Raw genomic sequence first — 27873 nt, forward strand, 5'->3', positions numbered from 1 at the left:
ATATATATATATATATATATATATATATATATATATATATATATATATATATATATATATAAGAAGGTGTTCATAAATTAATTAACAATGTTCAGTAGATAAAATACCACTTGCTTGCATTTCTGTCCTGAAATCATCACTTTGTGCTTTCCGCAAACAAAAACAAAAAACATTGAAAAAGAAGCAGCAGATTTTTGCCAGAGGTTAATCCATATTAAAAAAAATGTCTCTTTAAATCTAAAAGATTTTCTTTATCTGTGACGGCCGGGTATCCCATTGCCGTTTGCAGCCGGCTCTTCCAGCTCGTCGTCCTCAAAGCCATGAAAAGTGGAAGTGTCGCTCTCTGAGGTGGTGCCGAAGAGCTCCTCAGCTCCAGTAAAAGTCCCGTCTTCCTTCTCTTCTCCACAGTCAGCTGGAACACCGGACAGGAGAGCAACAGAGTCAAGAAAGAAAATCATATGGCAATCATCACAGCATAATAAATCATGCAAAGATATATGTGAACATACTTGTGCACTGGCAGGCTGAGCAGGGAGACACAGATTTACCCGTTTTCTTGTTTGAGCCCTGGCATTTATTACAGTAACTGTTGGGAATGCTGGTCCCACCTGGACCCTTTGGACCTAAACAGGAATTTCCAGAAAGAAATCAAAGTTTTAATGACAGTTGATTTAACCCAGATTATGTTAGGTACCTATACAACTTATACAAACAGAATATAACTTAAGTGAAAACCAGGTGACATTTGTCCTGAAGAAGCCAGTTTGCAGAAAAAAATGTTCTACAATTTTAATTGCATTAAATAAAATTACATTTAATTTAATTACATTTGTCTACACCTAAAAAAAGGATTAGGATTTTGCATTGGGATAAAAACAAACAAAACAACCCCCCCCAAAAGAAAACAACAACTTTAAAATATAACCAGAACAGGGTTGACAAGAAGCAAAATAATCGGGGTGAATATAACTTAAATATAACTTAAAGTGTTAAAAAAGAGGAACCTAAACAGGAGCCACAGGTGTCACATTTACTTACGTTTGTGTCTGTCAGTCTGTGGTGCAGTGGGGGGTTGGGAGGCAACTGTGCTCCTTTCCCCGGCTCTGTCCTCCTCTGCCAGGTGAGAATGGGTGTAGTGGTAACTTAGTCCTGTGCGGTTCCTGTAGCGCTTTGCACAGACTGCAAGAAACACAGGGGAGATGATCAGTCTCACTACTGTGGCTGCGTTTCATTATATAAATATAATTCTGGGAACACAGCATTTCTAAACGTGGAGTTGGGCAGGTGTTTTCCCCCCTGCATCATCTGGCCATTTGTTTTTAGGATTATGGCTGGTTCTCATAGAGACCTTCACAAAGCTTTTGAGTTAAAATTCCACAGAGCATCTGCTTAGATGGTAATAATGTCAAAGAAACATAGCTACAAAATATTTGTATGTACCCTTTTGTCTTTATAGGCAACAACAAAGTGCAGACTGATAGCATCATTGAGCATAGAAGAAAATGGAAGAAATTCTATCTAATGGAGCTAACTATTCTACTTCTGGCACCAGCACTTTAAGATCTGATTACAACAGTGAGTCAAATAAAACACCAAGCCACACATCATAATAACCGTGGCTCAGATTCAAAGCACCAAGGGCACCTTTCAGCTTGAGAAAAATAACATAATGTAAGGGCTAAATCTATAATGGCAACTCTTGCAACAATACCACTCAACAACCGATCAAAATAAATATCTACAGAACTACAGTCAGAACAACAAATCAACGTACCTGAGGTTGAAGATTTGGAGTTCTGCCTTTGTTTGTATCTGTCTGAAACAGAAAAGACAAAAACACAAGAAGAAAGAGAAAAGATGAGGGTGTGTTTTTCCACACAGAGTCAGCAAATGGAGTCAAATCCAATACCCCTTACTTGGATTTTCCACATGCAACTTGCATGTACAAGAATAGCTAAGACTGCAGTCGCAGTAGTTCACAAAGTTTTATCCTGTTAAGTCCATAATTTGTTTTGCAAAGACACATTTTTTGTAGTTTTGCCTCTGTGCACCATCACCGAGTGGATTTTAAATTAAACAATCAAGATGTCGTTGAAGTGCAAACATTCAGGTTTAAAATAAGCAGGTTTTACAACAATTGTGCATCAACTGTTTAGGAATTACAGCCATTTCAATACATGGTCTCATTGGTAATTGGATAATTGGCTGACAAGTACTTGTCTTGTTATTTTATGACTAATAAGAAAGCAGATATAATCAGGGATGCACATAAGTGGTCCGCATGTGCGCATTCGCTGTCAAAATAAAAGACGCGCACCAGATAAGAAGCTGCAACGCGCGTTTGCGTCCATATAAAAAGCACTGTTTTTGTCCGCTAGAGTGGGATTTTCACGGCACATTCTGCACCACATCTCTGTGCGTTCATCATTTGTTTGAAGCCAGCTCACCTCCTGCAACCACTTTTCCGAGAATACGCGCTTCTTTTGTGGTTCAGACTCCTGACATTTCTTTGGAGGTGGAGGAGCACCAAAGTAATTGCTTAAAGGAGCTTCTTCGACATCTTTAAGAGTTCTAAACAAATGTCTGTCCTCCTCCAGAAAATCTTACGGACGCAAACGCGCGTTGCAACTTCCTATCTGGTGCGCGTCTTTCATTTTGACAGCAAATGCGCACCTGCGGACCACTTATGTGCAGCCCTGGATATAATATTGGAAGCTCATTCAAAGTGTTAAATTTCTATTTTTTTTGTTCCACTGTGATTTTAAATGAGATGTTAATGCAAGTGAGTGAGGCAGTCATGAGGCTGAAATACCCCCCCCAAAAAAAAAAAAACATTCAGAGAGATGGGAAAAACTTTCCAAGTGGCCAAATCAACAATCTGGTGCATGATTCAAAAGAATGAATGCACTGTACTGGCAGCTCAGCAACACCAAAACCTCTGAAAGAACACAGAAAAGCACATGATGACAGAATTATTTCCATAGCTCAGAAAACCAGCTTCACATCTAGTCAGGAGGTAAACTAGACACATCGTTATCAAGATCTACGACCATGAAACGCTTTCATGAATCGAAAAATAGCGCAGGCTGCACTACACTCAAGATTACAAAGGTCAGATTAGACTTTGTGAGAGAACATCGAAAAGAGTTTGCACAGTTCTGAAACAAAAAATCTCTACAGATGAAATCAAGGTCAACTTGCACCAGATTGACTGAAACAGAAAGCTATGGAGAACAAGACAAACAACTCATGATCTGAAGCAATCCACATCATCTATCAGTATGGATGGAAATCGAGAACCGGCTCCTAGCAGTCGAATTCCTCGGAATTGTTAGTCTGCCCGCCTATAGATCCCACTTATCAGTTCTTGCACTTCCGCTACAATCTGCTGATGTCAGTTGTCGGAGGAGGTAAATAGTTGAGCAGTTTAAAGAGTGGATATGGACATTACTTTTAATTTTATTGCACTAAAGGACAAGAGTGTAATGGTAAAGAGCAAAGTGCATCCAGGACAGAAGTAACTGTATTAAACTGTTAACACACCTTCGGTCTTAGCAAGCAGCTGTACAGACAGCATGCTAATGCTAAGCTATCCAAAAAACCAGAGTGGTGCTAAAGCCGAGTGAATGACGATCCCAGCCCAGGACTGGAGTCAAGTAATTCGTCATTTGGGAGCAGCGGTGAAGTCAGTCGCCGCTAAACTTCCTCAGGTAACAAAAGGATGAGCAGTCAAGCTGCAGCCTCCGTTTCTACCTGTTCATGGGATGTAAAATCACTGTGGCAATTGCTTTGAAGTCTCTTTGTGCTTCATTTTTGCTTTGTGCTGTTTGCTTTCTGTTCATACCTAAATACTAAGAAAGATCATATGTGTGGCCTCATTAGGACAGGGATTTGTTTTTGTGTGTTGGGCTGTAGCCTCAGGTTTATATTGTTTAATGATAATGAACAGACAGTGTGCTTCAGGTCATTTTACAGAGCAACATGAAAGTAATGTTATAAGTAGTATAGTGAATTATTTTCTCCTTAATTAAGTAATGTACTGCATTACTTTTAATAAAAGTGTTCTGTGTAATATGTGAAATAAATTATTCACAACAAAGAGAGGAAATGCATCCAACACGCACAAACAGTTGATCACACGACATGCAATTAATTGGCACGAATGTAATGTCTTTGATATGATGGCAGTAACTCTGAAAGCACAGCTAGTGAGAGCCCAATGAGAATCATTGGGAGAATTGACAAGGATTCGAATCAATAAGTAATATCGATAAAGGAATCGGAATTGCTAAATTCTTATCAATTCCCATCCCTTTCTGTCAGCTGTAGTGGAGATAATGTTATAGTAGGGCATGTAGAGGTGCTGGTAGTATTGGGTCACTGGTGTTAATTGATGATGTGACTGCTGATACACAGACAGGACGAATTGTAAAGTCCACTGTGGTGGTGTACAATAGCAAACCTACAAAATTGTTAAAGTTTAACAAGTCTAGCTATATTGTTGGTAACTGACTTTGAGGGTTGCTGTTGACCATGACAGAATTTTGAAGAGGAAATCTTGATCTGTAGGTGCTCTTAACAGCCTCACAACCAAGGAAAGCCTTTTTCTTATCCTTTCTCACACACAGCAAGACAATCTCTGCATCAGACGTGTTCTCGCTACTGAAAATACCTAGCTTGGTTTAGGTCAGAGCTCGGATAGAGGGTGTAGGAGGCAGGACACATGATGCCCACTCACAGAATTCATCAAACAATTACCTGCTCCTTTTTTCACATGAGCTCATGAGCAAAGTGTGAAAGCGGCTTAAACATTATTCTTCCAATTAGGTCTAAAATACAAACTGACTCTGTAAAAAGCCTGTCCAATTTATTTTATCAGTGAGGAGTGTAAACAGTAGTACTCTAGGAAACTGTTAGTCTCGACTGTACAAGGTTACAACGTTAGATAACAAAATGAGAAGAAGAAGAAAGAAAAGAATTCAGCAGATTATCTACAAATCATCTGTATGACGGTTAAATGATTTAAGAATTTGTCTCGACTTACTATCACAGACATATGGCTTATCATCATCTAGATCTGTCCTCCTGCGACCTGAACCCCGACCCTGAAGAAAGGCAAAAAAAATAAATAAATTCAATGAGACTGTCTGCTATGGAATCTGTGTTTTTAACATACAGACGTAACACATAAAAGATCAGCCTGAGTTAACTGTGATTTGACTTTTTTGATTTTTCTAAACTGCATCTCCAGTATGTGTCCATCATCGTTTCTCCAGCCACTTACTCTTCCTTTTCCCCGATGTCTCCGCTTGGGAGTGTCCACCTCGTAGTCGTCATCGTCATTGAAAGCATCTTCTGCTGCATCTGCCTCCAGAACCCTCTGGGACAGAGAGAGATAGAGTAATGGATGATCAGTACTGATTAGAGCTTAGCTAGCTAGAGGAAAGGGGGGGAAATAAATAAAAACACTGTGATGAGGCAACATTTTAAGATAAGATAAGATAGAACTTTATTAATCCCTCGGGTGGGTTCCTCTGGGAAATTCGACTTCCAAAAAAAAGCACAGCAACGACCAAAGTTACAGTTACAGAACTGTTATATATATATATACACACACACACACATATATAAATACAGAGACAAATATAAATAAAATATACAAAGGGGATAAATAGAATAAATAGGAATAAAAAATAAAAATACAAGTGAATTGCACATTTCAAGTTTTGATTTTGATCACATCAGTTGCAAAGCCTGTGAGGATTTGGGTCAACAATGCCCTCAGCCCTAACCTTGACATCTTAATACATCTCCATTTTCATTTCGATCCCAACAACAAAGCTATACAGCTTTTCAAAATCTTAGTTTAGAACAAACATTTGAAGCATTAACAAAACACTTTAAGCACATTCCCCCCCCCCAAAGATTTAATGTCTTTATACGTGCAGTTGTTGTGACTACTGAAAGTTATGGCTCTCCTCATTTATTTGGAAAGGGCTTTGGTCTTGTTCACGCAAAATAGTATTACCAGAGCGGCTGCAGAGTGGCAAGATTTCCTTCTGAAAGGACTTGGCCATTATGCTCCAAGCACCCTCTTTCCATAAATATGAATGTTTCCACAAGAGTATTTTAGTGGAATGTGTGATGCTAGGAGATATACCTGCTTTTGACTTGCAACAAGAAACAATAAAGATACTGACTTTTTTTCACAGGCAGAGCTACTGCATTGAAAACTCAAGTTCTATACCTTCCCTTTTCCTAAAATGCCTCTCAGCGAGACAACAGTCATCTAACAAGCACCGCAGGTCAGCTGAAAAAACTTGGCAGGTTGCCTTGGCAACCAGTTGGGGCACTAAACATCACTGTGAGTGCCAAGGCCTTCGATCGTTTAACTGATACCACACAAGATTAACATTTTAAAATGTTTACCGGATGCTATGAACCGCACTGATCCACACGCAGTTTGACTGGACCCACCTGGATCTCCAGCAGGCTCTCCTCGTCGTTCTTGGAGGCGTTCCTCTTGTCTAGGCCCTCTCCACGAAGCAGAGCTTCCAGTGTAGTGCTCTGAGTCGGCAACGTGTCCTTTGACATGAGACCGCCGTCTGCATGAAGACAAATAACAGGCAACATGTGATGAGTCATCACAACACCGGCTTAGTGTTTGTCAACTGTGCGCTTTAAGTGAAAACGTCAGAGTGCTAATACACAGCATGTGCAGTGTATCACCATCAAGCACTATAATTTCGATAGGAACCAGCAGTGTCACAAACTGTGACCTGCATGAGCAGCTTTTATCAGCATAATTCCATTATCTTCCTTCTCTTCCACTCTTACTAGAACTCATGAAAGCATGTGGCAATTTGGTGTAGCATTTGTTTTTTCTAATGCTTATCATCTCTTTGTCCTGCAGCAGAATGTGTCATCACAGCCATTTTTCCACAACAATATACTGCTGGAAAACAACAAAAAACAAAACATACATGTACTGGCTCTGAGGAAGACTGCACAGTCACTGAGCTCTCGGTACTGTTGCCCTATGCGGACATTATGCTGACTTTGTCCACAGGAATGTACTTATGTGGCTTATCACTTTAACTTGAACACATGCAGATATCTCCTCCTACACTGACGATCTAAACAAACAGTGTAGGAGGCGAGCAGGTTGAGCAGACAAAGCAGAACAAACAAAAGCTTTGACAGCTAGTCGGATCCACACATCTTATTTGCACAATCTCCTCTACAGAGAGCTTCATGATCATCCAGTTGCTTTGTGGGTCTTTGAAGAGGACATACTTCAAAGCCCCAGCTTTTGCAGAATATTGAGCACGTAGGACCTGAAACAGCAGGACTGCATAGGTGAGAGGCAGGCACAAAGAGATAGGTACGAGAGGGAGAAAGCTCTATGCTTCTTAAAAATTGGCCCTTCCACCATGTGGCAGCAGCCCCTCACCATTGTGTCTGCACACGTTGACTTTCAACTCTCCGCGACGAGACAACCCCCCCTCAACCCCCCTCCCTCCCTCTCTCAACCCATGGGAGCTGGGGGGGGCTAAAAATAGAGCCGGCAGCAGCCTGCAGCAGGGAGCTGATTCTGCATGCAACCCCAGTCCCTCTAGCACACCATCAGACAGTGAGACAGACTCTGGTTGCTGCCCTGAGCTGGCCACCTCTGGCCAGCTGTACAATGTGCTCCATATAAGAGACGCCAGGTTAAATCGGGGTACGTTTCCCCTCTGATGGGCACTCACACACAGCGCATACCAATCCACTTTTTATTGGAGAAGGGAAGGGACAGCAGGGTGGTGGTGTGGTCTCGGCAAGCACAAGCTCAGTGGAAAACAATAGGCTACAATGGGATGTGTTTAGGAAACAAAGGCTTTGTTCACATGCTGTCACTACATCTTGGTTTCTCTTTCCAGTCTCTCTCGCTCTCTCTCGCTTCCTCAACATCCCAACAATTTTTCCTTCTAACATGCAAAACACATAAACACAGCACCACAATCTTGGAGGTTTCTGTCAAAACATTATGCCATTTTCTTTTTGCAGAAACTACTTGAAAGAGAAAGATGTAACCTTGCATTTCTGTGTTTATTCCTTAGGATAGTGTAACCTCCCAGTGGGTATGAAAGCTTTGGGCACAGAATGGACCTGTTACTCGGTGTTGAGAAAGACTGGCCACCAAACACAGACACACTGCGTGGCAGGCTACAGGGAGAGAAAGATGAAAGAGTTGCCAGAGAGAAAGAGACAAACCCAATCAGCAAGGCAGGTGGCAAGTAGAAAATAAGATGGAGTGAGAATATAGAGAGGGTAAATGTGTTGAGTGAGATGTTTCAAGTGGCAGTCAGAGAAGACCAAACTTCATTCCATAACATTTATTAAATACTGTCTGCAGTGGCCAAACTCTGTCTCGCTGCTCCCAGCAGCGGTAAATCTAATTACATGTTCTACTTCTCACAAAACAAGTTTACCAGCCGTGGTGAACACAGCCACATTTCATCCTCTGAAAAATGACTGGCAGCCTGCTCTGCTCATTGCGCTGAGACTGACTGATATGCTTTTAGTGAGATTATTCCAGATCATCACCAGTAATCACATGAGCTGAAGGAGGTGGGTGGAGATCGAGGGGGAGCCGGCTGAGTGGGAGGAGAAGCTGAGTGGAGCAGAGAGCGGTGGGCAGGTGACATGCCGAGAAGAGGCTGCAGGGTCTTACCGAGCTGGAGGCCGTAAATGCCCAGGCGGGGATCTGTGGAGTTGTGCAGCCGTCTTTTCTTTCGCCAGCAGCGGGCGGGGTACGTGTACATCTGTCCGGCTGCAACACCTGTAGAATGGACGCCATGAATGAAAATTCAAGTCTCATGGCAATTTGTTTGTTTCGACATAAAGTCCTTCAAACGTTTTGTTTTTCTCTATGCCTGCACCAATTTTTCTGTCTGACACTGACAGGACAGTCTCCAAACCACCAAACCATAACAAACTAAACCAAATCATGATCATTTACTAATCCTAGCCAAGTAGTTTTGTTCCCTAAACTTCACTAAAAAGCACTTAATAATGTATTTTATGTCTTTTAGCTGAAGGTTACTTGCCACTCCCAACCACTAATACCCCTTTTCCATTAGTATATACTCTGATTGGCTCGACTCGTTTTCCACCGAATATGCGTAGGGCTCATTACAGTAACGTGACCGAACGTCCCATGACATCATTTGTTTGGGACACAAATGCCACAACAAAGGAGGAAGTCGAGGCGATGGCATAACTGCTGCTCGGTCTGTGGCTTTTTGTCAAACTTTTTTTGTGTAGCCATTTCTCTCACTGCTGGGCTTCAAGATCGCCGTTTTGATTTTCATGAAGGAGACGCTCTCATGACTCATCGAGTGACGTCGCTGACTATCTAATCGGTGGAATTCAGTCTGTTGATGTCTCCTTTTCGGATCATCTCGGATCCCTTGGAACCCCGGTCAAGTAGGTACTTGAAAAGTACCTGGTACCAGGTAATAATGGAAACACTAAAAACCGTGTCGAACTGATCCAAGTCTTCTTTCTTTTTGCATGCATAGTGTGGGTGTTTTCACTCACCGGGGCTGCGATGGTGACGTTCCATCCAGATGTAGCAGTTGTTCTGGGCCACCCCGGTTTGAGAGTCCAGGAATGGCAGGCGGACGCTGCGTTCAGCGCACAGGCGGGCATTGTAGCTGCGGCACTGCTCAATGGCCTCTTTATAAAACTGGTCGCCCAACCTGTCAAAAATAAGCAAAGATCAATGACAAGGGTAGATATGGTTGGTTAACTTTAACTAATTGTAAATGACATCACCTGCTGGTTAATGAACTCCTGTTTTTAACCTACGAGCATTAAAACACACCTTCACTACATGGGACTCCTAAGGGGTGGATGTGACGAACATTACTTGCTCAAACAATACCAAGCGATCAATCAAAATGTATGCTTGCCTTAAAGCACATTCTGCTTTATCATTCATTTTGACTCTAGGGGGACAACAGACAATGTGCAAACAGACACACCGTGTTGTAGAGATGCACCGACTGATCAGTCAGGGACCAGGATCGGTCCAATCCTAGCATGCTGACCCCTGACTAGGGATGGGTATCGAAAACCGGTTCTTGTTGAGAACCGGTTCCCACTGTTTCAATTCCTTGGAATCGTTTGCCATTTTTGCAAACGATTCCCTTATCGATTCCAGTCGCCCCGAATGACGTCACCACGTTGCGGAGCGTCATTTACCTGGCAGGAAACAAGGTGCCGAAGCGGCTCAAACGCTCAAAAGTTTGATTATACTTTATGAGAACCGATGACAACAGGGCAACTTGCAATACTTGCAAAGTAGATATTTCATTTAAGGGAGGAAACACTACGAATATGCAAAAGCATTTGCTTACAAAACACGCAATGACACGTGTTTTTAATTCCGCTCCGGACTCGTGACTCTCAACCCAGCAGCAGCGGTAACGTTTGCACGTCCTCTCCCGTTAATGCGGCAGGTAAATAATCAACTAACAGTGCATATTATGTTAGCGCAATCTGCCTTATTACAAGACCTGCCATTACTGTGCATGTAGGTGACCATGATGAGAGAGACAGACAGAGTCTGGCTGGCGCTCGCTGGCAGTTCTCGCTGCAGTCTACCGGTAGCGTCTCCTTTCAGGCCAGGATAGACTAATGTCACCGAGCAGTGTCTAAGTTTGTGGTCAAAGCCTTGCACCCATTTGCCACAGCAGATGCCCCGATTTTTGGTAAGTGAATGTGTTTAATTGTAGGCAGGGACATTACTGGATATTCTTGTGTAATTGCCACAGAACAATTTATGTTATACTTTGTTATTGCTACAGAAGAATATTTATTTTATTATTTTACATTTACAATTTTTTTTCCTGGGGACCCTGTGACACCCCATTGAAGAGCCGTAGGCTGGATCTCTTAAGATCTCACTGTTGGGTTTGTAAGGCCATGTTACTCCTAAATTTCTATCTTGTTCAAAGAGAAGATATAAAACAAAGTTCTAAGCTAATCGACCTTAGTGTTCTCCTTTTTTAAAAATAATCGATAAAGAATCGAATCGTTAAACAGAATCGAAAATGGAATCGGAATCGTTAAAATCTTATCAATACCCATCCCTACCCCTGACCCATCTCACTTATGTCCAATTAGAAGCCGGACTGTTTCGTGCACAACAACATGAGCAAAAAGCAATTCACGTGCAAACTCACAGCCGTGTGCTAAGATGTCATCAGAGTAAACTCACTTCACTGTGAGTGAAGACACAAAATTCACACCTGGTGAAATCTATTGCATTTGCTTTTGTTTGGTAAGATAGAACATGGTAGGTAAAGGTGCATCTCATTTTCAGCACTTTTTTGTCAGGGGTTTAAATGAGAGGAGATCCAGGAAGTTGCTGCAGTTTGGGGAAAACTGTAACGTGTACTAATGTCTTTTAATCTAAAAAAAGTTACGCGAAAGGTTCATAGAAAGAAAATTGGGATCAACAAAAATTTGTACTGACAGGACACGCTATCAATTAGGGCTGGGCGATATGGCCTAAAATTCATATCGCGATATAATTTGAAGCACGTGCGGTAACGATATATATCGTGATATATTCTGTTCTTCTGTATAACGTATTTTCCACACTTAAAATCCTTTAATTTTCTCAAAAATCGAGAGTGTGCCTTATGTATGAATTCTGGTTGTGCTTACTGACTTCGAACCGATTTCTGCGTGCAGAAATCTGTTAAAAAATGTTTTAGTACAACTTTGGTAAGCCGCACTGCTTGATGGATTGTCAGAGCATTACGGCTGCCGTAGTGAGAAGCTTCGCGGAGTAATCTGGGTCCAAAACTCCGTCCCTTCAGGTCCCAAAATCAAACGAACACTGAGAGTTAAAAACTGTCAAAATTTGACAGGCTCCCCCACAAACCTTCGCCTCTCTCACCACAAGCTAAGGCACTTAATTCTATCTGTGAAGACTTGAGATTTGTAGATGTATGGAGAATAAAACACCCTTTAGATAAAGAATACACTTTTTTCTCCGCACCACACAAATGCCATACTAGGATTGATTTTTTCTTTTTACCGGGGTTGTTATTGCACTTAGTCTTATCGTGTGAGATTGGTAGTATTATAATCTCAGACCATGCTAATGTAATGCTCGATCTCTCTCTCAAAAATATGGCAAACAGAGCAAAATACTGGAGGTTAAATACAATTATTTTAAAGGATCATACATTTATATCTTACTTTAACACTGAGTTTAGATACTTCCTGTCCATTAATCTGCAGTCAACAAATGACTCCGCCTTACTGTGGGAAACTATTAAAGCGTACACTAGAGGGATTCTTATTTCTTACTCAACCAGTAAGCGGCAGCAAAAAGTGAGGAAGCAGAATCAGTTAATGGTAGAACTTAAAACAAAAGAAAGGACTTATGCTGACTCCCCAACCCCAGCTTTACTACAAGAGATATCTGCAGTCAGATCAACTTTAGATAGCCTTTTTACGCAAGATGAAGAGCTTAACCTTACGTTTACTAGACAAAGATTTTATGAACATGGAAACAAACCTGGAAAATACTTGGCATGCCTTATCAAGAAAAGATCTCAAACACAATTTATTACAGTTATTTGTGATGCTCAGAATGAGCGCGTATATGATAGTAAAACTATAAATAGCATTTTTAAAGAATTTTATTGTAGACTATATACATCTGAACAATCAGTTAATGCACTGGAATTAATGGAGGATTTCTTTTCCAGGCTTAGTCTGCCTACTGATGGTTTTTGTAGTGAATTCTATAAAGAATTTAGTGAGCTGTTAATAGACCCGTTACTTAATATGTTTAATTACTCGTTCTTGCATAATAGATTACCTCAGACTCTAAGGGAAGCTAATATCTCTCTTATTTTGAAGAAGGGGAAGTGCGCAGAGTCTTGCTCCTCTTATAGACCGATAGCTCTTCTAAATGTGGACCGGAAGATACTTTCTAAAATATTAGCTACTCGACTCGAAATTCTTTTGCCTGTAATTATTAAAGAAGATCAAACAGGCTTTATAAAAGGCCGTAATTCTCGTAATAATGTCAGACGCCTTCTCAATCTAATTCAGGCTGCTCAGCAAAGGAACATAGGCGGTTTGGTGCTCTCTCTGGATGCTGAAAAGGCTTTCGACCGGATAGAATGGACCTACTTATTTTATACTTTAAATAAATTCAGTCTTGGTGATAATTTCATTAAGTGGATAAAAATTTTGTATGATAATCCCCAGGCGTCCATCTTGTCTAATGGATTGAAATCAGATAGTTTCCCATTGTATAGAGGAACGAGGCAAGGCTGCCCACTGTCACCTCTTTTGTTTGCCATGGCTATCGAACCATTAGCTGAGGCTATAAGGACGGCATCTGATGTACGGGGTTTGCAAATTGATTATGAGCATAAGATCAGTTTATATGCAGACGATGTTTTAATATTTATTTCTGATCCAGAGACATCAGTACCGGCTTTACTTAACATTATTGATACATTTAGTCAATTTTCTGGCTATAAAGTAAATTTGACTAAGTCAGAGGCTATGCCAATTGGGAGCTTTAATTCAGTGCCAACTAGACCGTTTTCTTTCCCCTTCAAATGGTCCCCCACAGGTTTTGTATACTTAGGGATATTTATAACTCCAGAATTTAAAGAAATGTATAAAGCAAATTTTTCCCCTCTGTTCGAGAAGGTAAAGCAAGATTTGGAGAGATGGAATTCCCTACCTGTTTCTTGGCTAGGACGTATAGCTTTGATTAAGATGAATATTTTACCTCGATTGTTATATCCTGTCCAAATGATTCCGGTTATATTTTCAAATAGAGTGATGAAGGATCTGAATAGTTGGCTAAGCTCTTTTATATGGAGCAAACGTAGACCAAAACTTAAGATGGCTACACTGCAGCTCCCAGGTTCAGTAGGAGGTCTAGATTTACCAAATATTAGAACCTATCAATTGAGTACTCACATGAGTTATATTCATGACTGGGTCACAAATAATTCACACTCTATCTGGTTGGGGATTGAAACCTCTCTTTCAAAGTATCCATTAAGGGACCTATTGTTTTTCAAGAACTTTAAAGATATTAGATTGAGCTGTGATAATCCAGTCACACTTAATACACTTAAGGCCTGGCGGTCAGTATGTCGAATTGAGGGAAGGTTGAAGCTAACATCTATGTTTACTCCTATTGTGAATAATCTTGACTTTCAACCAGGGATGTTTGATATAGGATTTAAGGAATGGAAGAACAAAGGAATTCAGAGACTGAGGGACTTATTCTCCGATAATGTAGTTATGCCATTTGACCAAATGGTTGAGAAATATTCTCTCCCCAAGCATGACTTTTTCCGTTACTTACAGATAAGGCATTATATTTTGCATAGTACTAACTTTAGTGAGAGTCATGAAGTCTCTCCTGTTGAAAAATTATTATTTTTAACAGACAAAGAGGTACCTGTGAAGATATTTTATAAGGCTTTATATTCTGTACTCTCAGGGACGTCACAGAGGCTTAAAGGCAAATGGGAAAAGGAATTAGGTATAGTAATTGATGATGAGGAGTGGGAAGATGTCTGGAGTTACGCCAAATCAATATCAGTTTGTAATCGTACCAAAGCAATACAGTTAAAAATTATACATAGAATGCACATATCTATGTTTCGCAGACATCAATATAATCCTACCCTTTCACCCATGTGCCTTAAATGTAAGACAGTAATTGGTACCCTAACTCACAGCTTCTGGTCATGTTTGAAATTGCAAGAATATTGGTCTAATGTGCTATTTGAAATGGAGAAGATTTTCGGTTGTGAATTGGAGATGGACCCTCTGTCTCTCATACTGGGCCTCCCCAGCCGGCGATTAATATCCAAGAATAATAGGAGATTGTACTGTGTTCTCACCTATGCGGCAAGGAAGAATATACTACTCCAATGGATTTATGAAAAAGTACCAACTATTAAAGGTTGGAAAAGAGTAGTGTTGGATTTAGTGCCACTGGAATATCTTACATGTATATTGCATTCAAAAACAGATCAATTCTTTAAGGTGTGGGAACCATACTTGAACTATGTGGAACCTGATGTTTCTAATATTATGTTACAAGGATTCTCTTGAGTGTTTAAACTGTAATGGAACTGAGCTGTTTTTTTTTTTTGTTTTTTTTTTGTGTGTGTTTAGTTATCAGTTTGTTTGTTTTATGTTTGTTTGTCTGCTTGTTTATTTTTTTGGTTTTGAATTGTACACTGTATTATGTTATGTAATTATGTACTATTTGTGAAAATAAAAGGGAAAAAGGGGAAAAAAAAAAAAAAAAAACTGTCAAAATTATTTCATCTTTAATAAAATCATCAGCGTTGCTGCTTTACCAGGTGCAACAATTAAGTTTAACATCCAGGCATCCATGAAAACAGAAGTTATTAAATTTAACGGAGTTAGAAGTTAGCAGGAAGTTAGCTCGCTAGTTTCCACCTAAACATTTCATACCATGTTCTAACTGAGAGATTTTTGAAGCTAATTAAAACGTACAGCTCTGCTACAACTTCCAACATAAATGAAGATAGAAAACTAAACAGCAGTGACGTTTGCAGGGTTACTGAAGTTGGACTACCTGGTATATAATGTTGTGCTACGTGATTAATGGTTGTAGCCGCTGCGATGCTTTCAACCAGGGGTGCCCAATCCCAGTCCTCGAGATCTACTATCCTGCAGCTTTTAGATGCATCCCTACTCCAACACAGCTGAATCAAATGGTGTGATTACCTCTTTAGTAGGGCTGAACGATATATCGCATTTGCGATAATATCGCGACATGATCAAGTGCAATTTTCTAACCGCAAAGGCTGCGATTATACTCTGGACATGTCCAAATTCATGGGCTGCATCCTCCTGAGGCCGCATTTGTAGACCGATTACGTCACAGCGACGTGCCGAAGGCTGTCCAAATTACTACCATATCCCAGAATTCATAGCGCGGCCCAGCCAAACTCCAGTTTCCAGCAATGGCAGCCGCTACTAAGTTTTAAAATTACTCATACTAATCTTTCTGGGTCACAAAATAAACTTTTAACATATTTTCAGGCGAGAAAGTAGTTGTGTAAACATCAAATATCTGCTCGGTTTATCAAGATATCCCATATTTGTAAAAGTGCTTCGACGTTTTCAGAGGCGTCTGCTACCCACCAGCTCGACAGCTAGCCGGGAGCTCGAGGGTTACTGATGCGGCCGAGAACGGCACAACTCCCGGCACATCATTTTCAGATCACCGCGGAGTTTCGCTGCTCGGGTTAAACGTAATATATAAGTCACTTAGACAACCTAAAAATGTTATTGTTGGGCTTTTTTCAGTGTTTTGTTTGTTCGTGAGTAAATCGGTTTGGCTGAGATTAAAGTTATTAGATTAGATAAAATAAAACTTTATTAATCCCCCGGGTGGGTTCCTCCTTGGTTTTCACACAGCTGACTAAACGTCAAACAGAAAACTTATTAAACAGAAGTATGAGACAGTCGAGAATTTACACCAGTGTCTGGTTATATTTTAGATAGCAAGAAGCAGACGGCCGAGTTTATTAAACTCCACCGAGACAGCGGTGACGCTAATCAGAACTAGACCGTCCAATTTCACGCCTTTAAACTTTAAAGGCGTGTTTGTGTGTGTGTTTATACAATTGCTATTATGTTTGCACTTTATGTGTAATGTTACTGACTGCAGAGATCAGTAAGATGTGTGTATTTTTTATTTATTAGTTTTATTTATTTAATATTATTTTTTAATTGAATGACTGTCTAGTAGTTCACAGATGTCGAAAAACTGAGTGTGGTAAAGCCACTGATTTTTTTTATATATATTTCTGCAATCTGCACATTGTACTGACTTTCATTTTAATGTTTACACCAGGGTTCCTTGTCAGCACTTTATGCTCAGATGTTTGTAAGCTAAAAATAAACTATTGTGTATGTTCAAATATACTGTTGTGATTGAAGAAGTTAAATAAAAATGTCAGTCATCAATTCATGCATCACCTAAAGTGCGCATGCGCCAACCAGCGTGCAGCCTGTTACAGTCGCTCCTGCTTTTCTCTTAGTTTAGCTCTTTTTTCTTACGTATTCTTTTTTTTTTCTGACTTGTATTTTCCTCCGTTTTCTATCTCTTACTCAATCATGTGGATTGAGAGAGTTTTTGTTCTTCTGGTGGCCGTGGAACTGTTACTTTTATCAAGGAACGGGACCGCGGCACATCTCCTACACGCACGGACTGTTTACTCCAGAGATCAGCTGATCGCCCTGATGCCGGCCGGCTCGCTGGCCAGGCCCGCAGAAGTGCCCGCAGAAGTACCAGCTGAAATTTGGAGGAAAACACATCGGGGATGCAGAGGTCAAGGACAGAAGAGAAGAAAAAAGGTGACGGTGAGACAGCGGAGGCTCGAAGCGAGGAGGTGGTTTAAACCGTGTCTGCCGTCTATCGTGATGGGAAATGTGCGATCGTTGGCAAGTAAAATCGACGAGCTCTCAGCACTGGTACGGAGTCAGAGGGAATACCGAGAGTGTAGCCTGATGTGTTTCACCGAATCATGGCTGCACCAGGTCATTCCCGATGAGAATGCTTCCGTGGAAGGCTTCCACACTGTTCGGGCGGACAGGGACAGCATCGCTAGCGGTAAGCGTAAAGGAGGTGGGCTTGCTGTTTTAGTTAACAACCGGTGGTGTAACCCTGCCAACATAACAATCAAAGAAAGGATTTGTTGCCCGGACACTGAACTGTGTGCTGTTGGACTCAGGCCGTATTATTTACCCAGGGAATTCTCTCACGTCATCTTGGTGGCTGTTTATGTTCCCCCCTCTGCTAACCCCACAGCTGCATGTGACACTATCCACTCTGCCATAGCTCGGCTACAGACTCAGCACCCGAGTGCCTTTATTGTGATCTCGGGTGACTTCAACCATGTATCACTGGACAATACACTACCAACATTCAAACAATATGTGGACTGTCCCACCAGGGGAGAGAAAACTTTAGACTTACTGTATGCTAACGTCAAGGATGCATACAGCTCCTCCTCCCTCCCCCCACTTGGTAGGTCAGATCATAACCTGATTCACCTCACCCCCCGCTATGTGCCAATTGTGAGGAGGGAACCTGTGACCACCAGGACTGTCAGGAGGTGGTCAGAGGAGGCAATAGCGGAACTACAGGGCTGTTTCGAGGTGACCGACTGGGAAACACTCTGTGAGCCTCACGCCGAGGACATCAATGGGCTTACTGAGTGTATCACAGGCTACATAACTTTCTGCACCGACTCCATTGTTCCAGCTCAGACTGTTCATTGTTACCCAAATAACAAGCCGTGGGTGACTAAGGACATCAAAGCCCTCCTCAACAACAAGAAGAGGGCTTTCAGAGGGGGCAACAAAGAGGAGGTGAGGAAGGTCCAGGTGTTACTAAAGGACAAGATCAGAGAGGCTAAGGACAATTACAGGAGGAAGCTGGAGTGGAAACTCCAGCAGAACAGCATGAGAGAGGTGTGGAGGGGCATGAAGACCATCACTGGATTCAGGCCAACCAACAGCAGGGGAGCTGAGGGAGGTGAGAATAGAGCCGACGAGTTGAATCTGTTTTTCAATAGATTCGACACCACAGTGTCTGCTCCTACCCCCACAACCTCACCTGCAGTCAGCCTGGAATCCAGAGCCACACCACTGTGCCAGCCGCTCTCTTCACATGTTGCCTCCTGTGAGATTCCTGACACCCCTCCCCCACCCATCACCTTCACTCAATACCAGGTTGAGATGCAAATGAGGAGACTTCACTCAGGCAAGTCTGCTGGACCAGACGGAGTGAGTCCCCTTGTCCTCAAGACCTGTGCCCCCCAGCTGTGTGGAGTCTTTCATAAACTGTTTATGCTGAGTCTGAGTCTGCAGAGGGTCCCGGTGATGTGGAAGACATCATGCCTCGTCCCTGTACCAAAGACGCCTCGTCCCAGTGGCCCCCAGGATTACAGGCCTGTGGCACTGACCTCCCACATCATGAAGACCCTGGAAAGGCTCATCCTGGACCAGCTGCGACCCATAGTAAGACCACATCTGGATCCCCTTCAGTTCGCTTATCAGCCTCGTCTCGGAACAGAGGACGCCATCATCTACCTGCTCAATCGTGTCTACACCCATCTGGACCAGCCGGCGAGCACTGTGAGGGTCATGTTTTTTTACTTTTCCAGTGCTTTCAACACCATCAGGCCGACCCTCCTGGGTGATAAGTTAGCAGCGATGCAGGTGGATGCTTCTCTGGTGTCCTGGATTGTTGATTACCTGACAGGAAGACCACAATATGTACGTCTCCCACAGTGTGTGTCTGACAAGGTGATTAGCAACACAGGGGCACCACAGGGGACTGTCCTCTCCCCCTTCCTCTTCACCCTCTACACCACAGACTTCAGCCACTGCACAGAGACCTGCCATCTTCAGAAGTTTTCTGATGACTCTGCGGTGGTTGGATGCATCAGCAGGGATGATGAGACAGAGTACCGGGCTGTGGTCGACTCCTTTGTCACGTGGTGTGAGCAGAATCATCTGCAGCTCAACGTGGCAAAGACCAAGGAACTGATCGTGGACTTCAGGAAGACCAGGAAACACTTGACCCCTGTTTCAATCCAGGGGGTCAGTGTTGACATTGTGGAGGACTATAAATACCTTGGAGTACACATTGACAATAAACTGGACTGGGCTAAAAACACCACAGCACTTTACAGGAAGGGCCAGAGTCGTCTCTATTTTTTGAGGCGACTGAGGTCCTTCAACATCTGCCAGAAAATGCTGAGGATTTTCTATGAGTCTGTGGTGGCCAGTGCGATCCTCTATGCTGTTGCATGCTGGGGGAGCAGGCTGAGGGTCGCAGATGCCAACAGACTTAATAAACTGATCCGTAAGGCCAGCAATGTTGTGGGGATGGAGCTGGACTCCCTCAAGGTGGTGTCGGAGAGGCGGATGCTGTCCAAGATAAAGACAATGTTGGATAACACCTCCCACCCACTCCATGACATGTTGGTCAGTCACAGGAGCTCGTTCAGTGAGAGACTGAGATTACCGAAAAGCACCACTGAACGACACAGGAAATCATTCCTGCCTGTGGCTCCCTGTACAACGCATCCACTTAACACACTGTTTGCTGCTACAGCTACACATGTTTCTTTTCCAAATATTTATTTATAAGTGACTTATGTATGTATGTATGTATATATATGTATATATTGTACTATTCTTAGTTAGCGTATTGTCTGTCTTGTCTTAATGTTGGTTTAAAATGGAGCACTGTAACAAAAAATAATTTCCCCCAGGGATCAATAAAGTATTCTGATTCTGATTCTGACCTCATGTCATCATAACAGAGGTCTGTCTTCCAGGAAAGAACAGTTTAAAATTAATGTAATATAGTATTGGCCATACTATATGATGTATTGCTTGTCTTTGTTTAATAATACAGAAGACAAAGACCTTAAAAAATAATCGCATATCGCATCGCAATCGCAATATTGGGGCAAAAAAAATCGCAATTAGATTATTTTCCATAATCGTTCAGCCCTACTCTTTAGCATGCCATCAAGTTTGGCAAAGGCCTGATAACAAACCATTCAGTTGATTCAGGTGTGTCAGAAGAAGGATGCGTCTAAAAGCTGCAGGACGGTAGCTCTCGAGGACTGGGATTGGGCACCCCTGCTTTCGACCAAAACAGGCACAGCTTGATGACATCATCAACATGCGCTATCGCGGTAGAGCGGTATAGTCAAAATCTCTATATCGTTGGCCAAATTTATATCGTTTCTATCGTATATATCGCCCATCCCTACTATTAATGTTACATTTTTTTTTAGAAATTTAAATCAGCCAATAAAAACATATTGTATTCAACAAAAACTAGGGATTGAGACCATAGCCCCAGCAGTAAAGTGTTTCCTGTACATGAATATGGTAGAGCAAATGTGTCCTTTTGCATATGAATTTCCACACAGAAAAAAAACTCAACTGCACATCGCTGGATGTGGGTGACCTGTGTGTTGGTTGAATGCTGAATGAATGACAAGTGGACCCAGACAGGGAAGGGAGTGACAGTGGAGTTCACCGGGGAAAGGCAGTCTAAAAAACTCCATCACAGAGCCAAAAATACAATATGAAAAGTACATACTGTGGCTGCAGTGGACACTTCATTGCTTTTAACAGTCTAGGTTTCACTTCAGTTCTTTGTATGTTAACTTCTCCACAGCTGGCCGATGGACCAACAAAAGTACATCAAGAGTAGCCCACAGACCGGTTGCACCACATACTTTGCACACTGCCTCTATGGACAACAGAACACTCTCTGCAGGTAGACGGGCACTCTACGACTGCCCACGGACTGCCTTTGTGCTACCACTGCTGAAGTATAATTTCAACATCAAAGTATTTCTTCCAGAATACTTTTTTTTTTTACAATCGGTGGAGTCGCTCTCTGCTGGCCACAACCCACAAGACCCACAAGCTACATCCATCTTTTATATACAGTCTATGTAGAGTAGTGGAAGAACAAAAAAGGAGCACAGAAAAGTCAAGAAAACAGTCTATATTAAAAATACTCAAAAGTTAAAAAAGCTTAACAACTCTTACAGAACAGATCGGTTTATTAGCAATTCATATTACAGCTAGCACCAGTGGGACTGAATTTAATAATGATATATCCGGTAAACATGCAATATTTGCCTTTGCACTATAGTGGAGTAGAAACAGACTGTAGAAAATGGGGATGCTCTTTTAAAGTGCAACTACTAATCAGACTTGAGTAAATCTACTCTTGTAGTTCTCACCACTGTTGACACAGCTGGGACACTGATGTGGAAGCTTCTTTGAAGAACCGGTCAAGAAGTGCTGTGCTGCTAACAATAAGGGCGACTATACATACGCAGCATCTGACATCCAAGATGTTCATCATGTACAAATGCTACGATAAAGGCCTGTTGCTTTGCTGGCTGCAGATCACTTAGCTGAAGCAGCTATAAGCTGATAGAAAGCCAGATCAAAACAAAACAAGGGAAGAAACACGTTGCTTCTTTAAAAAAAAAAAAGACCGCAAAGATAAAGTGCATCTTTCACACTATCTGTTTCCTGTATATTCAAGTCCCCAAGAACCCAGCAATGCTGTTAGCATCAAACCCTGTTCAATTTAGGGATCAAACTGACAGCTGAGCTTCTCACTGCTGTCTCCACCTTGCCAACAGGGGGAATTTGTGGAAAGAGAAAAAAACAATGCATCCCATTTACAACAGTTCGACCACTCTGCTGCTCCCACTCCTGAGGTTAAACATATTATTACCTCTGTGGGCTCTTTGTTTGATCTGATTCAAGACAGGCTGTGAGCTACACTGACGCTGACTGTGTTAGATTATCACGCAAACACTGAATCTGGGGTCTGATATAAAGTCACTCCTCCGACCAGCAAGCAGCCAAGACTCTCGCACTTTAGTTCCACTTTTCTTAGTGCTGCTGAGATTTTGGCACTCCCCGAGGGTTTCAATGTTAATATTCAGAGTGAAATGGGGGAGGAAATTTCACATTCAAGCCCTCAATCGCTGCCACACGCCTGGTATGGTAATTAGCCTACTTAATTAATCTCAGCAGAGTGCCTAGCACAAGGGCAGGTTCTAATTTGACTATATCAAAGACGAAGGTAACTGCTTCAACTCTGAAATCATGACACGGTACTTTGGATGCGTTTTCTACAGTTTGCTATTATATCACAGGGCCAAGAGGGCCCAATAATAGCTACTGGTTCTTCTGGTATAAACATCCCCACATCCAGATAATGAAGTTCCTCCATGTGTTCTCAATTACAGCATTAGAAGGACGGCCATTTTGAAGTGAAACTAATGAGCTGCGGGTTGTGAGTCGAGGCTGGAATTTTAAAGCGGAGGTAGAGGTGCTGGAAGGCTGATTTGTCAGTGCTGCTCGGATCCCACACTCCTCCTTTACCTCCGTCTTTGCCACCACCCTTGAGACAACGTCCAGCTATGCATTTGAGACAAAACCAGATTGTGTGTGTGTGTGAAGTTTCCGGGAAGGACAGGCTTCGTGTCAGTGTGATTGAGAAGAGTAAACAGTCGCAGGTACAGAGCTTGCGCAGGGAGGGGTGGAAAAGTGTGAGGGAGATGAAAAGGGAGAGGGAAGGAAAAGCTAACAAGCAGATCATGACTAATAAACACAGGACTTTATTCTAATGAATAATTGCATTACTACTGCTCCCTGCCTAATAAAGACGTAGCTGATTGATTTGCGTTGCATACAAAGCCAAAAACAACATAAATTTCTCACATGTAGCAGGGCTTTCTCTGGCTTTAAGGTGCAGGAATTTTTACAAGCGTATTCACACAGGGATAGACTCAAAACAGATTTGCCACAAAGCATGACCACACAGGATCAGCGGTTTGACATGCTTGCTAGTAGCTTCATCGAGGATTTAAGAGAAATGTTTAGCTCATGAAAAAAAATAATAGCATGCGGCTTGCTAATAAAACGCATAAATTAGATTTGTCAAATGTGTACCATGTGCGGAGTGTCTCGTTTCCAACAGTAAATCCCTGTCAACCTAACCTGTGTGCTTCAGTGGCATTCCTTGATATCAACACACAGCTGCGATGGGGCATAGTGTGACATATCAGTTTACTAAAAGCAGATCGGCTGCGAGTGCTCCCCGAAGTCAGCTACGGGCGCACGCTAGTGCCAAGAAACCCCTGCGATTACTCGAGTTGAATGAAGGCGGGAGAGGATGCCGGTTGGTCTCAAGTGAATCCTGGAGTGCAAGGGGGTTTGAGGAGGGAGGATGGTGGAGCATCTGAACATGTAAGTGGGTGAAAGACTTCTGGTGGTTGCTAGCTGTGTGCGCAACAGCACGAGCTGCATCAGAGCCCTGCCTCCCCCAGCAGCAGGTGTTCCAGCTTAGGTGAGAGAACTTTCTGACACCTGTAATGAGTGACAAGACCCACATGTCCAGCGACTCAGGAGGGGGGTGGGGGGGCGCGCACACATACAGACACCACCTCCAACTCAGTATTCACAACCTTCCGCCTTGTTCTGAGAGACTAGTCTGTTGACTTGGCTGAAAGATAACTTCAACTTTATATTTTTGGACATTATTTTCATAATCGAGTTAAGATCAGAGAATGAAGCAACAGTTTGAAGAAGAACTGATCACACATGCGCAGTTAGATGATTGGATAAAGCTTTCAAGTATGCAGCTGAATAATACAATTATGTTCTGACCAACTACAGACAACTAAAATGTATCTCTGGAGCCTTAGAGAGGTGTGCAATCCACTGGTTTAGACAATCTGGCTAAATTTTTAGCTTGTCTGTTTTCTATTACAAGACACAGAAGAAAAATACACAAAAATGAGCTCAAATTTGCACTAAACCAGATTTAGCTGTTAGAATTAGCCATAAACACTTGAGACTTGTGTGCATGCCACAGCCTCAGAGGTATGTACAACACATCCCCGATGTCTTCCAGCTGAGCAGAGAAGGTGAGTGTGCGCATGAGGGTGAAGAACAAAAGCAAATCTTGTGGCCAGTGGGGCCTCCGCTATCAGCGTGTTCCTGTCAACGGTTCACCGTGTCACATGGCTGCGTCCGTAATGTAAGCGTGTGTCAACTCACGTTTTGCATATCTAACGACAAACTGAGAGAGCAGGAGAGCTACGAGTGAGCTGCAGTCATGACAAAAAGCTAGTGCTTTACAATAGCCCGGCTTGTAAGGAGAATATGTAAGAGCAAAAACAAAACAACAACAAAAATCTGATATAAAACAACTTCTGTCTCGTGTGCTCTATTTAGAAGGTATCTCAAACTTGCAGGTGCACTGCTGCTCCACAGGAAGCAAGAGCTACCACATAACAAGGGTAGGGGGAGGGCCTACAGAGTGACTGCATCCTGATAGCAACCTCTGATTACACCAATCAGAACAACACAGTCTGGCTGAGGGCAGGGGTAAAAAAAAACCAGACCATACACCTCCACACTGCAGTACCAATAAACAGCAAGCCTGACTCACTCAAAGTCTACTCAACAGCAAATGACAAGAAAGCTGACAACACGAATCCGGCGGGTGGAACGTCAGGAGAGCTGCGGATGGAAGATGTGTCCAGGCGGCAGATAAACTCCAGCTGTGGCTCAAATTTTAATGAGCAGCTTTATGCGCTCCCCTTATTAATTAAATATTCCAGCCTCCATTTTAATCAGCAGATTCTGGAGATTACTGTCGTCCAACAGAGCTCAGAGAAGGCGACAGACCTCAACCAGGCGTGCGCGGGCCTGCATGCTCCTGCTCCATCAGCCTCATCCTCACAAAGTCAAACTAGCAGTTCCATTTCCCTGAAGTGAATCATCTTAATACAAAAAAAGGTCAAACTGGTCTATGGGAGCGACATCCAATTAGTGTCAAGTGTGACTAATTATAATCTGACAAACGTGTGAAATGAAGTCAGAAACCCGAGACAGAGGCTAATTATAGCAGATTGAAACACTTCATTAAGCACAGCTTATAGCAAGGAGACATTCCACATCAGAATGCTAAAACGTCAGTGAGATGAAGCAGCGGCTTGACAGCAGACAGATACCGAGGCTTGCTGGGACACAAGAGAAATGGCCCAACACCGGTAGTCATGAAATGCACCTCTGCGTGCTCTCGTGAAAAGGCGTGAGGTACGAGAACAGCAGCAGTTTAGATGGGGAGGGAATTATTTATTGAACATTTGCAATGAACATCGAGTGTGTTCGCTGAGCTGCTCAGGTGCCAGCAGGAGGAGGCTGTGATTGCACCGGGCAATTCCCCGGTGAGTAAAACTGTTGAGCAGTTTGAGCGAAAATTGAGAGCATGCGCAGTCGACTGAGGAGTACATAACGATTCAACATGCCCCCCCAATTTCTTTTTTTTTGTGTGCAGGGAGGTTATCTTACTAGGAGGCCACTTTACTGGATCATCACAAATACATATACATATATACTCTGGATGCTTAAAATTAACTTCTCCCTAGATGGTGCAAAAAACACCATCCTTTCCAGCATCCTTTCCTAGGTGTAATAATGCCTCAATAACAATGGCAGCATGGGGTGCATGGATGTGCAAGGTGCTGTGAGGTCCACTCCTTGTGCTCACAGTCCACTGAGGTGGCAGGGTACCTCTGTGAAGGAGCAGATGGTTCTCCTGCTTGTGCCCAACACTTCCTCTCTGTCGGAGCATCTCTCTGACAGATGGGCCCAGGATCCTGGACCAAGCTAATCTCCAGCACTCCTCCACTTAAAGGCACAGTGGAGACAGCCTGCACTATACCTCCACAGTCCCGTGATTATAACACATCAATACAGGCGGACTGCTTGGTGACAGCCGCGCAACTTAACATGCATTTAAAGATTTAACAGACCACAATGTGCAGTACAAAAATGACAAGGAGCGAGAGGCCAAGTGTGTCTAACTTGCAGTGATACGTCTACCAGTAGGAACTGGTAAAACAATACAGAAGAACAAAGGAGAAAATGGGAGGGAAAGGTGGAGTATTTCTTTGAAGTTGAGGGACAAAAAACGGCCGTGCATGCACTATTTGAGCGCAGGGTGACAGCCTATTTTCAGCGGCGGAGTCAACTGCTGTCACTTTTGTCGATTTCGCCAGCAAGCATGCAAATACAAAATGCCTCCTCCCTTGCTTTACCGGGTCCTGACCACGTCTGCGCTCGGAGGAGCCAAAGTTGACATGTCGACAATTCACACCAACTATAAAGGACTTTCGGAATGTCCGATGATATTCCGCCGCTATGCCCCACCGAGCGAAGGAAGAAATTCGGCTTTTTAATTATTCGTAACGGCGCAAAGGCACGTTGTGGACAGTTTTTTTTTCCAAATAAATTTACAGCCCAGAAAAAGACGACACTCTCCCGTGTTGTATGCAAAGCCGTGTAGAGGAAAAGCCCCGCTAGTACAGCGAAAATGTCAAGCAGCCGAACGCACGTTGTTTAAAACCAAATGTTGAAATGTAGCGGAATTAAAAAAATAAAAAAGAAACTATACGAGGTTACTTTGCCATGCAAGAAGTACACAAAATGAATTTGGACAGCTTAATAGCTCATATGCACACGGCTGGAAATGGCATGCGCTAGCGTTCAGTTTAAATGTACGACTTGGCAACAAAGTAGATATTCACAATTTCCTCAATGTCTAAATTACTTACGCTTTTAGTGGATTCTGAATGACAGCCGCCATTTTGCTACAATGTAACGCAATATCGGCGTCTTGCAGTTCTGAGGGAAACCTACGGAAATTGACCAATCGGAGCTCAGGGTGAATTCGTGGACCAATACATCTGCAGCATGAGCGGATAGGGCGTGGCTTAATGGGGTAAACTGTCAAAATTATTTTAAAGGGTTTTCCCTTGTATTTATATTGTACACAACTGAATAACAGCACTTTTAAAGAGACCCTTACTGTAGCTTTGGATAGATATCACATGCAACTTCCTCTATTGGCTCACTGATACCATGCAGTGTATTGGCACAGAATATCAACATGGAAGCTTGGGTTTAATTATTTATTAAAATAATTATAAATCATTTATTATTATCAATAAGCACCAAGCAAGTATTACTTGATTTTTTTCTCTCGTTTATCTGAAACTGCAGTGCTGGAGGGAATGAAAGCAAGGCTCATAACACAAGGATGTTGCACACGATCTATTCCTCCCACATACAGTACAGTAAGTGGTTTGACACAGGGAGATTTAAACCCCACACACACACACACACACACACACACACACACAC

The 27873-nt window shown here is 42.5% G+C and overlaps 1 protein-coding gene across 1 annotated transcript; it reads right to left on the reverse strand.

The window, feature by feature from the left end:
• Positions 1–45: 45 nt before the first annotated feature.
• Positions 46–27388, reverse strand: LOC309695915 (zinc finger protein DPF3-like). The gene is made up of 10 exons (XM_082516919.1): positions 27285–27388; positions 9586–9746; positions 8717–8824; positions 6478–6605; positions 5285–5380; positions 5045–5105; positions 1775–1816; positions 1039–1179; positions 510–623; positions 46–412 (listed from the first exon to the last, which is right to left on the reverse strand). The coding sequence occupies exons 1-10, from the start codon at positions 27314–27316 to the stop codon at positions 252–254; spliced, it is 1044 nt and encodes a 347-aa protein (XP_082373045.1). The 5' UTR covers positions 27317–27388; the 3' UTR covers positions 46–251.
• Between the last annotated feature and the right edge of the window lie 485 nt (positions 27389–27873).

This window comes from Aulonocara stuartgranti (assembly GCF_965226115.1).
Source record: "Aulonocara stuartgranti genome assembly, chromosome: 19".
Taxonomy (NCBI): domain Eukaryota; kingdom Metazoa; phylum Chordata; class Actinopteri; order Cichliformes; family Cichlidae; genus Aulonocara; species Aulonocara stuartgranti.